This window comes from Megalobrama amblycephala, linkage group LG15 (genome assembly GCF_018812025.1).
Source record: "Megalobrama amblycephala isolate DHTTF-2021 linkage group LG15, ASM1881202v1, whole genome shotgun sequence".
NCBI lineage: Eukaryota > Metazoa > Chordata > Actinopteri > Cypriniformes > Xenocyprididae > Megalobrama > Megalobrama amblycephala.
In genome coordinates, this window is record NC_063058.1 from 17129797 (window position 1) to 17142839 (window position 13043).

The 13043-nt window shown below is 36.1% G+C and overlaps 1 protein-coding gene across 1 annotated transcript in view; it reads left to right on the top strand.

Annotated features, from left to right (window-relative positions):
• hipk3a (homeodomain interacting protein kinase 3a) overlaps positions 1-13043 on the top strand; it is a 47470-nt gene that overhangs the window by 29901 nt on the left and 4526 nt on the right. The window contains 12 exon segments of the mRNA XM_048158980.1: positions 487-606; positions 933-1019; positions 1363-1547; positions 1640-1802; positions 1898-2021; positions 5256-5377; positions 5506-5621; positions 5724-5885; positions 6052-6348; positions 6933-7079; positions 7174-7439; positions 10297-10427. Of these exon segments, the coding sequence (XP_048014937.1) occupies positions 487-606; positions 933-1019; positions 1363-1547; positions 1640-1802; positions 1898-2021; positions 5256-5377; positions 5506-5621; positions 5724-5885; positions 6052-6348; positions 6933-7079; positions 7174-7439; positions 10297-10427 (1920 nt within the window).

Below are 13043 nucleotides of genomic sequence, written 5' to 3' on the forward strand. Positions count from 1 at the left end.
GTTATTTGCTTATTTTTATCTCTTTTGTTGTGCATATCTGAGCTGGTTTTGCTGGTTCATGACGATTGATATCACTGTGTGCTTTGTAACTTCTTGAAACCTTTTTTTTTTTTTTTTTCATCCTGAACATGCACCATGCATCCTGAGTGACATCTAAGAATATTTGTTCCCTACGAATAAATTCGAACCATTCTTATCTTTAGGGTTGTGATACAAATATACTTGTCAAGACAAAATAGCATTCTGAATGGTTCATTGTTATTTTGGCACGCAGTTCCCTTGCTGCATACCACTCATAGGGACTTGCCTATTCCAGACCAGTCTTATCTCGAATTACTTCCTCTTGGAATAGTGGAAAAGTACCACATGCGCCCATCCATCTTGTCATGCTTTGTAAATGAAAGGATTTTCAGATGCATTTAGCTTTACTTGTTTTATCAGAAATGAGACTGTTGAGATCCACTAATAGTGAAAACATCTCTGCAGATTCGTTACATCTCTCAAACTCAAGGGTTGCCAGGAGAGCAGCTTCTGAATGTGGGGACGAAGACAGCCCGATTCTTCTGCAAGGAGTCTGATTCACCGTATGCCACCTGGAGACTGAAGGCAAGGGTCCATTTCTCATCCACGTAACCAGACATAAATAGTGTTGTCAAAAGTGCTGACTTCGATACCAAGTCGGTACTGACATCTTTGAGCGCTGTTAAGTGGATTTGTAAACACCTCTGATTAGCCATTGTGTTCACGCGCACATCAGATATGTCTGTGATTGGCTACAGTGATCGTCTATGAATAATCATGTTAAATAACCGTGATTTCAATATTAACTAAAATAATCATGATTGTGATTTTTGCCATAATCGATTAGCCCTACTTTGCATAAAGTTTTGATGTGAATTTCTTATGTAATGACTTCAAATGCGCTTCTGCAGACGACTGAAGAACATGAGAAAGAAACGGGCCTGAAGTCCAAAGAAGCGAGGAAGTACATTTTCAGCTGTCTGGATGACATTGGACATGTAAGACCTCATTAATCCTGCTTAGCTTTAAAATTACAGAGTTTTTGCTTGCATATGCTTGTCATACATCAAGAAAAGTGTTGCAAATTTGGAATTATTGTTCTAATAATTGTATAATATTTATAGTATTATATTGTATATAACAATTGATAAGTATTAGTTTTGTTTATAATTATTATTATTATTATTATTATTATTATAATAACAACAATGACAGTTATTAATCACATAACAATAATAAAACAATTTTATTATTATTATTATTGCATGTAGTAGTAGTAGTAGTAATTATTTTAATGTTTAATTATTTATATTTATTTTGTATTTTCTATGCATTTATCAGGTGAATCTAATGCTCAACATGGAGGGCTGTGACCAGTTGGCAGAGAAAGCTGACAGGAGAGAATTCGTGGACCTGCTGAAGATGATGCTGATGATTGATGCCGATCAGAGAATCGCCCCTTCAGATGCACTTACTCACCCTTTTGTCACTATGCAGCACCTGATGGATTTCCCTCATTGCAACCAGTATGTTCAGACATTTATAATGGCAGTTTCACTGACTATTGTGTGTATTTTATGTGGTAATTCTCGAGAAATCGGTTGTGTGTCTCCAACAGTGTCCAGTCTTGTTTCCATATCATGGATGCGTGTCACTCAAGAACCAGCATTTACGATACTCTCAACCGCAACAAAGCACCCCCACTCATGAAGCCTGTGACACTTCCAAGTGCTCCAAATATCACTGTCGCCTTCAACAAAATGCCATCTGTCCACTCTCAGGTAAAACAGCATGCTCTGAAAAGTCTCAGGGTTTAAGTGCAAGCAAGACGACGACAGATTGTTCCTGAGACTGATCTATTTACCTTTCCATTTAGACTCTGCCGCCGTCTGCTCCGCCTGTGGTGCATCCTGGAATTCCCATCCAGACAGGAAGCGCCCAGTTTGGGTGTAACGACTCCTTTCAGCAGGCGCTCATTCTGTGCCCTCCTGCTCTTCAAGGTACTGGAATTCACATTGTAGTGGGAGGCGCATAATGATTTGAACTAGGGATGCAAGATTTGGGGGCAATTTTTTAATTGCTGCTTTTAAAATAAAAAAAAAAAAATACAAATAAAAACAAGGTCCAGGTTTGCAGTGCTTGACTGTAGGGCACTACAATTTGGGCAAAAATGTTGTGATTGTACAGTAATGGTCAAAAGTTTGGACACATTACTATTTTTAATGTTTTTGAAAGAAGTCTCTTATGCTCTTCAAGCCTGCATTTATTAGATCAAAAATACAGATAAAACGGTAATATTGTGAAATATTACAATTTAAAATAATGGTTTTCTATCTATCTATCTATCTATCTATCTATATATATATATATATATATATATATATATATATATATATATATATATATATATATACACACATATATAATTCTTTAATGAATATAAAGCTAAAAAGAACAGCATTTTTTTCACAATGGCAATCTTTTCTAACAATATTAAAACGAGAGTGAAAAGTCTTTACTATCACATTTTTTAATCAATTTAACACATCTTTGCTGAATAAATATAAATGCTGTTATATTTAACTTTTTATTAAATCCTGAAAAACATATCACAGGTTATTAAAAATAAATAAATAAATACTAAGCAGGATAACTGTTTCCAACATTGATAATAAATCAGCATATTAGAATGATTTCTGAAGGACATGTGACACTGAAGACTGGAGTTATGATGCTGAAAATTCACAGGAATAAAATATATTTTAAAGTATATTAAAATAAGAAAAACATTATTTTAAATTGTAATATTTTACAATATTTTTTTCTGTATTTTTGATCAAATAAATGTAGGCTTAATGAGCAATAGAGACTTATTTCAAAAACATTAAAAATAGTAATGTGTCCAAACGTTTTTGACCGATACTGTATATCGATATGACTATAAAATAATGAATTCTAATTTTCTCTAAAATAAAATTACTATTGTTGTTGTTATTATTACTACTACTAAATTAAAATATAAGCAAAATAAGAAAAATTACCATTATTTAGTAATAAGAAATATTATTAATCACTGTAAAATAAAAAAAATACTAACACTTTACAATAAGGTTCATTAGTTAAACATTAATGTATTAACTAACATGAACTAACCATGAACAATACATTTGTTACTGTATTTACTAGTCTTTGTTAACATTTAGATATGAAAATAGTTTAGTTTGTTCATATTAGTTCACAGTGTGTTAATTAATGTTAACAAGATTTTAATAACGTATTAGTAAATGTTGAAATGAAAATTAACAAAGATTAATAAATGCTGTAGAAATGCAGTTCATTGTTAGTTCATGTTAACTAATGTTAACTAATGAACCTTATTGTAAAGTGTTACAAAAAAAATCAATAATAATGATAGTAGTCTTACAGTACATCTATAAAAATGACAATTCTTATATGTATGGCTGTCTTCATTTTTTCATTTTAGAACCAAGATTTTATTTTGACAAAGTACATGGAGACCTTAATGCCTCTTTTGTTGACAACAGCCAGTTAATAAGTGCTTCTCATTACAAGTTTGGAAATATAATCGGCGCATTTTTCATTTCATTTATTTCTTTATTTAACCAGGTTAAAAAACTCATTGAGATTAAAATCTCTTTTACAAAAGTGACCTGGCCAAGAAAGCAGCAGCAATAATATAGACATACAAATACACATCAAGACAAAAAAAAAAAAAAAATCAAGGATCACAGCAGCAATTTACCAAAGGCTAAAACACATAATCTGTTAAAAGTAACTTAAACTCCTTTAGTGATGGAAGCACAGTCAGCTTTAAGATATTTTGTAAGGTATTCCAAACAGTGGAAGCATTATATTTAAAACCTTTTTTACCTAGCTCTGTTTGAACTCGAGGAACTTTAAGATATAACATATTGTTTGATCGAAGATTGTAACAAACATTTGTGTTTGAAAAGCTAAGAGACAAGTAAGATGGAGCTAGACCACAGATAGAATTATAAATAAAACAATACCAATTAAAAGTTCTTCGAGTATCCAAAGATGGCAACTCAGCCTTGTCGTATAAAGTGCAATGATAGCTATAACCAGTAATAAAACGTAAAGCACTATGATAAACAGTGTCAAGTTTTTTAAAATAATGTACTGGGGCAGTCATGTAAAGCAGATCTCCGTAATCCAATAGTGGTAAAAAGGTTGCAGATACAAATATTTCCTTGCACTAAAAGAAAATAAAGTTTTGTTTCTGAAATAAAAACCCAATTTAAGCTTAAGTTTTGAAAGTAATTTATCAATGTGCAGCTTAAAGGTTAATCGATTATCAAATAAAATACCCAGGTACTTATAACACATTCTGTTTTTGCTCCCTGAGAAGATATTATATCAGGAAGATTACTTGATAGAGCTTTAGAATTTGAAAAAATCATTAGTTTAGTTTTTTCTATATTTAAAACTAGTTTAAGTTGACATAGATGAGATTGAACAATATCAAACGCTGACTGTAAATAATGAAGTGCTTGTGAAGCTGATGAAGCACAGCAACAAATGGCAGTGTCATCTGCATAAAGATGGTACATAGAATTGGGAATGTTATCACAAATATTATTTATATACAAAGAAAATAAAATGGTCCCAAAACGGACCCCTGAGGGACACCTTTAGTGACTGACAGAACAGATGAAGTACAGCCCTTTAAAAACACACACTGTGTTCTCACTGAAAGGTAGTTTGCAAACCATTTGATAGCATTATCTGAGAAACCAACAATGGCAAGTCTTTTTTAGAAGGATGTCGTGATCAACTGCGTCAAAAGCCTTCGATTAAATCAAGAAAAAAGCGCTGAACAAATTTGTTTACAGTCTAAAGCATTTATAATATCACTAAACATTTTCATGGCAGCAGTAACAGTGCTATGCTGCTTTCTGAAACCAGACTGAAAAGGATATAAAATATTATGCGCATGTTTCGTTCCTAAATGCATTTTATTAGAGACCCAAGTTCGGAGCCACTTTGAGAGACTGAAAACACTGGATCATGAGCTGCTCGCATGTAAAAAAAAAACACAGCTCTGCTGTGCATATATTTACATTGGAATTTGATAATCATACTAAGCCATATCATGAGCCAAATCTTGCAGCCCTAATTTGAACTGAGCATGACCGCAGATTTTCAATTTGATAAATATCGTGTGGGGCTAATTTGGTTGTTTGACTCTTCAGGAATCCCTTCAAACCCAAATCAGCCAGCAGGATATTCGGTTAGAATGGAGAACACTCTTCCTCTGGTGACCCAAGCCCCAGCTATCCAGCCCTTACCCATGAGACCAGGAGTTATAGCACAAGTGAGTGCCTATTTCACAAGATAATGTGGAAAAATAATGGAAAGGGAATGGCCAAGGGTTGTTATCAATCTTGACGTACCATATACATTACAAAGGTTCAGCATTGTCCTTTTTTGACCTTTCAGCAGCCGTGGTCCAACAGAACTCCACAGATCCTGGTGCCAGCTTGGCAGCAGGTCCCACCACCTGCTACGAGCTTGGCATCAGATACAGTCGTTGGACCGCAGAGGCGAGGAGACTGGGGGTAAGAAGATCAAGAAGGAGCCGCGCTTCAAATATCATGCGCTGACATGACCTCTTGAGCATTTCAGTGAACTAAAATGTGTCGTTGTTTTCTTTGTTAAAGGAAAATGCGGCCACACAGCAGCCATTACAGTTCGGTGATGCCCCAGCCTATTGTTCCTAACCAAATGGCTGTGTCAGCCCATCAGCCTATAAACATTGGCATCGCTCATGTTGTCTGGCCTCAGCCTGCATCTAACAAGAGGAACAAACCCAGCCAGAACAGGTGAGCAACAGCCTACAGTCATTGGCAGAGCCTCAAAAACTCTGTGAGACGCCTAGGCCTCTATTCAAACCTTATGATACTCTTGTTAGACAACTAATTCGGTTTTGACTCGATGGATCCGAAAGGCAGAGTGGAGATAAATATATTAATTCTTGTTGCTCTTTAGGAGTATGAATGTCTCGCACTACACGGACACACAGCCCTCAGTGTGTCCGTCACCAAAGATGGCGGACAGGTTGGCGGGTGTGGAGCAACAGCCGAGTTCTCCTGACAGAGAGGTGCAGGCCCAAGTGAAGCAGGAACCGGAGCAGCTGGAGGAAGAGGGCTGCTGTAAGGCAGCAGTGGCCAATCAGCAGCGAGAGTCTATCATTATCAGAGAGTCGCCCAGTCCGGTGGTTAGCGTCATTAGTATAAGCAGCGGCACGGATGAGGAGGAACAAGCACAGAGGTGCTCTCTGAACAAGTGAGTTGAACCTTCAATATGCACTCTCGTTTAAAAATCAACATATAGTACCATGCAAAAGTTTGAGTTTGGTATGTTTTTTTTATTTTTATATTTCTAACAGCATTTATTTGAAATGGAAGTCTTTTGTAACATCATAAATGTCTTTATTGTCACTTTTGATCAATTTAATGCATCCTTGCTGAATAAAAATATTAAACGCTTTCCAAGTAGTGTATATTCAGCATTCAGGCAAGGGTGGTATGACTTATTTTACTTGCAAATGGATTAACCAATCATAACATATGTCATTTGCATATAGAACTCTTAAAGGTGTATGAGCAAATACACCCTCTTTAATTCAGAGGGTCAGCGAGAGGTTTTAAATGGTTATGTAAAGCTAAATTATAACTGTTTTGCTGCAAAACATCTTGACTAACTAACACTGTAAGTAGATTCCAAGGAAATATAATGCTACTAAATAAAATACTACTTGAAAATACTGTCATTTGTGGACTTGCACATGGACAAACATGTATTAAATTCTGTTTAGCTTGCATACATATCACTCTTGTAGCTAAATTGAGTGATGTGGTCTTTGATAGGTGTAAGGGCAGTCCAGAGTGTGAAGCTTGCACAGGCTCTCTGAACATGGAGCGAGTGTGTTCCCTCAGCAGTCCTGATAGCAGTCTCAGCACCAGCTCCTCAGCCTCGGCACAATCCAGCCCCTCACCGTGCAAAAGACCCAGCAGGTACGCCGTTTTATATTCAACACCAGTAGAACTGTGAGGTGAGGTTGAGTCTGCATGTATTTTGATGTTTTTGCCCTTCTCTGCCTTACTGCAGTATATCGGAAGATGATGGCCATGAAAGTGGGTGTGAAACAGTAGACGGTTCACCCCCGTCAGACTCCTCCCTAGGACCCCACGACAGCCCCTTCCCCGAAAGACGCTTTCTGACCAATCACAACCAGAACCAGGAACCCCAGGCCAGGCGTGGACACCCCAACACAAGGCTGAATAAACCTGCAGTGAGGACCGTGGTGGTGCCGCCCATGAGAGTGCTGAACAATAACCATCATCCCAACAGTGAGCACCACATGGCCAACACAGGTATGGATTGTCCGTATGGTGAAGAATAACTGCAGCTTTAGGTTTGATACAGGCTGTCGATTATTACTGAAAATCATTCAACTTGTCCTTCAGATTGTAAAAATGAACAAAAAATTTACTATGGAAGTCTATGGGGCATTAAGAGCTGAAGTGTTATCTAAATCAACCTTTTATCTTTCTATGCTGTTAAAGTTCTACTAAAAGATGTAATTCCTGTCGGTGGAGTTTGCTTCATGTTAACAATACTTTGCAGATAGCTACACAACTATTCAAAAGTTTGGAGTTGGTAAGACTTTTGAAAGAAGTCTCTGATGCTTACCAAAGCTGCATTTATTTGATCAAAATACAGTAAAACAGTAATTCTGTTAAATATTATTACAATTTAAAAACGGTTTTCTATTTTAATATATTTTTAAATGATTTATTCTTGTGATGCAAAGCTGAATTTTCAGCATCATTACTCCAGTCTTCAGTGTCACATGATCCTTCAGAAATCATTCTAATATGATGATTTGCTGCTCAAGAAATATTGTTAAAAACACTTGTGCAGCTTCATATTTTTGTGTAAATCCTGATGCTTTTCCCCCCCATTTTGATACTTTGATGAATTGGACGTTTAAAATAGCAACTATTTGAAATAGAAATCTTTTGTAACATTATAAATGTCTTTACGGTCACTTTTGATTAATTTAATGCGTCCCTGTTGAACAAAAGTGCTTAAAATTGAACAGTAGTGTATCTCATCTCCCTTTGTGTTATTTGTGCGTGTATTGTGCAAAAGTTTACTTTGCATGACATGAGTTTGGATTGGATTTAGAGTTGCACGATATATTGGCCACCATATCGGTATCGGCCAATATGTTCATTTTTAATGTTATTGTTAGTGGCCCAATTAGAAAATTTGGCCGATTATATCAAAGCTGATAAATAATGGATTATTTCCCTCAGTGGAGACCCTTTAGATGCACTCTGTTCACCATGATGGTTTTGAATCGCTTGAAATATGATTGGAGTCACTTCAAAAAGGAAACTACAGTTAAGTGTAATGTGCAGCACAAGTCTGTCATATAGGCTACTTAAAATTATAATGAGAACATTATAATTGTGTGCTTGAGACATGGCTTTTGTTTTTGTAATCAGGCTCTCAAAAATTATATAATTGTATTTAGATTTATCAGCATATATATTGGTTATTAGCGTTCAAATATAAAGAATTATTGGTTACCGGTATCAGCCAAAGTTTTCATATCGATGCATCCCTAATTGTATTATAACTTTGCATAGACAAACACTTTCTTACCCTAGCATACAGTCAAACCAAAATTTATTCAGACACCTTGAACATTTCATTCATTAAAACAGTTTATTCACTATAGTTTAAAAAATGGTAATAAAATATGACAAGATCTCAAAGTTAAACTGTGTCAGAAAAAAATAATCTTAATTATGTCAGATAACACTTAAGCAAAACAGGTCAGGTCAAAGTGTCTGAATAATTTTTGGTCAGTTTTGCTGGTAGTCCACTGTATGAAGAATTTTTGGATATAATATGTCAAAGTTTATTTTGCTATCCTCACTTACATAAATGAACTATAGTGTCCTGCACCCACTAGTAAAAACATATCAAAAATGTTTGAATAATTTTTGGTTTGACTGTATAATGTTTAAATGTCCTGGCTGTATTTTAAAAAAAAATGTGTATTTTAACTTGTATTCTAGTGCAATGCTATGTTAAATAGACTTCCATTGTAAGCGCATTACAACAAAAACGTTTTTTACTTAATTAACTATTTTCAAAATTATTTTCTGTGCCATCATGCCAGAAGTTTGACTGTCTAAAGAGCTCAACTTCTGTCAAACCTGTAATGATCCTTTGTCTTGTACGGGTTAATGTACAACAGTTTTTTGAAGTGCTATTTGCATCCCGTTTACATCCACGGCTCAGATTTTACATAGCTGCGTAGTAAAAATATAAACTGACTTGCTTCATTCCGTACCGTTGAACAGTTGCTGTTTTGTGAAATTGTATAGACTGGTTACTCTGAATGGACTTTTTTCCAGTCTAAAATTGGGCTATTAATACAAAGTTCCTTCTGCACAACAAGTTTTTTAGTGTGGTCACAGCCAATGTCTACTTTACAGGTCATAGGAGAGAAACAGGAAGTTGTCACAGAGGCTATCGCAGGTGATTATATGGGTATAACGTGCACTGCGACCCTGTGTCTTGTGCGCGACATCCCAGTGTTGAGTGACACCCTTTCGGTTTGAGCTTCCTCTCCCATACCTGTGATCTTTTCATTCCTGTATTCATTTTTACTCTGCGTGTTGACTGCCCTAAATTTATTTACTTTGGTTTTTTGAAAATATTTTCCCGGCCTCCCCCTTTCGTATCAAAGCATATCTGTCCTGCTTCCTACATGGAGCCAATGCTTTGTTTTCGACGCATGCTATGAAAGAAATATTGCTGGAGTGGTAAACTCTTTCAGAGGCTTCTCATGGCACGTTACCCTGGCAACATGTTTGTTTTGGGGTGTCCATGGAAAGTTTGAGGAGAGTTTATGTTTTAGATACATTGCTATCTAAGTTTGTTTATAAGTTGGTAGGTCCCAGTTTTTTTGTTTTTCAGCCTCACAGTTCGTAATTGTTGTTTTTGATGTTTAAATTACTTTCTTGTGAGCAGTACGTCAGTGAATACTGGCAGCTGATTCAGTTCGTACAAGCTGCAGTTCTTGTGCCAAACTGCAAACGTTCATTTATATTAGCTCAAGTTTTGCATTTAAGTTTAATCATCCTCCTTTCCTCGTATCCCTTTTATGTATCGATAACTCACTTTTTTGGTCTTTTCTGCTCTCTGCAGTCTTAGAATCCTCCTGCCAGTCCAGAGGTCGCTGCGGCCCAGGACGACTGAGCCACCTTTCCACGCCCACGCTGCCCCGCCAGCAGAAACTGAGCTCTTCATTCCAGCCACAGCTGCCAGGCTTTGGCCAGGTCTGTCGGTCTTAACTCTCTGGCTTCTCTCAGTAATACTTTACGAATTGAAAATGTAGTTCATACTAAATTAATCTTTTTACTAAAATAAACATTGTGAATGCTGATGTTGGATAAAACCATACACTGATTCTGTTCCAAAACGTTTTTTTACATCCCAAACAGTACATGGATTAAAATGTTTATCGTATGTTTAAACCAAAAATGCTGATGACTCGTCCTGCACTATACAGATTCATGTCCCACTAATAATGCCTGCAACTGACTACCAAGTAGCAAATCATAGTTCATGACTATTATGTAAACTAAAGCTGTTGGTTATTTAAAGGGTTAGTTCACCCAAAAATGAAAATTATACCATGATTTACTCACCCTCAAATCATCCTAGGTGTTATCTTTTTTCAGACAAACACAATTGGAGATGTATTTAAAAATATCCTGGCTCTACCAAGCTTTATAATTGTAGTGAAGGGGGGGGCCAGATTTTGTAGCCCCAAAAAATGCATCCATCCATCATAAAAATAATCCATACGACTCCAGGGGTTAATAAAGGCCTTCTGATGTGAAGCGATGGGTTTTTGAAAGAAAAATATCAATATTTAAATGCTTTCGGCAGACGGTCGTACACATCAATTTGCGGCGGAAGAGTAACCCCTGACCTGACGCGTGACGTATTGACGAACACTGAAGTGCAGAGGACAGAGCACAACAAAACACCGGTCACAAATTAGAAGTCTAAAATGAGAAATTTTAAAGAGAGATGTCGGAGGATTTTGATATAAGAGAAGAGGAGCTTAACTTTGTTGCACAGCCCTATTTGCGAACGCGGCATACATCGCGTCAGAATTATTTGACTAATTATTTTAGTTTATGAAGTTTTAAATATGGACATTTTTCTTACAAAAACACATCACTTTGCTTCATCCATTATATTTTTTTATAATGGATGGATGAATTTTTTTGAGCTGAAAAAATCTGGTCCCCCCTTTACAACCATTATAAAGCTTGGAAGAGCCAAGATATTTTTAAATATATCTCCAATTGTGTTCGTCTGAAAGAAGATTGTCATACATCTAGGATGGCTCAAGGGTGAGTAAATCATGGGATAATTTTCATTTTTGGGTGAACTATCCCTTTAAATAAAAATAAAAAAGATGAGCCACCCAAGTCCTATTTTAAAGTCAGCATGAAATGTCACCCTATTTTGTAAATGCATGTTTTATGAAAGTTTATCCATGCATGTTTATTTACTGTTTCACTTTTTTATCATAATTTTTAATCAAAATGTCTACACCAGTGGTCTCAAACTGCCGGCCCGCGGGCCATTTACAGCCCGTTCTCCCCCTCTACCCGGCCCGCAACTAATCTCAAAAATAAAACATAATCCGGCCCGCTAAATTATTATTATTCCCTAGTTGCTACCTGACTGATATGCAAAGAAAAAGTCGCCGTTCTATGGGGGCATTCACATATCGCGTCACATAAGCGGCCGTGCCGCATTCTCCTTTCCAATGCGCTTTCGCTCCAGTGGCGTCTGTCGTTGCTATGCAACCATGAGCCGCGCTCTGAACCGCTTCTATTATGAGCGCGCTTACCTAAATCACAATAAAAGCACTCAACTTTAAGTCACAAGCGTCAATTTAAAACCACCGAAACGCGTCCGATGCAACCATTAAACGTTACTGATGTTCAAACGGCATCTTGGACAAATGTGTCTCAGCTGTGTGAGCGCAAGCGCTGTCAGGTGTCTGTCAAGAAACAGAAGAGTGTACAAATGTATTCAGGGATTGTATTTGTTCAGTACAGTCTTGTTCAGTGCAAGATTTTAATGTTATTTAAGCTAACATAAAGTAAGGGAAAATACTTCCACTAAATGTTAAAAACTAATAATGTATGTAACAATGAGAGATTCTTATTTTTTGACAAAATAAAGTTGATAGATATAGCTCCAGTTTTTTGTTTATTTCTGACCCCTCCACGCCACAAGTTTTGCTGGTTTTGTTCCTAAATTACACATTTTTTTTATTCCATGCACTTTGTTGGATGTGAGAAGTTGCACCAGACTATTGCAATTAATAGTATTATATTAGTAGGCTATATTAGTAGTATTATATTAGTAGGCTATATTAGTAGTATTATATTAGTAATAGTATTATATAATTATATTACACTCTGTAACAATGAGAGAGACACTGCTGTTTACATTTAGTATGGTAAATAAAATATTTATAGTATAGGTATAAAAACATTTTAGTAGACCTAATGAAAGTAAATGAGAAACAATGCAAAGGAAAGTAAATTTTCTGAAATGTTGCGCTTTCTTGCGCTTGAATGTTAATATGGCCCTCCTATGAGGTGTCAATCACAGAAACGGCCCCCCGCCAATTTGAGTTTGAGACCCCTGGTCTACACAATCTTCTGGTGAATCATTTAGTCTGCTTTTCTTACAATCAGCTTCAAGCTTGCATTCAGATCTGCCTCCATTCAATCAATAACTGATGGATAGAAGTAAATTTCCCCAACGTAAATTTTGATCTCGATAATCAGTTACACTTGGATGGTTATCACAGTACAGAAGAAAAAATCTGTCGCTACTTTCATTTCATAGCGACTTTA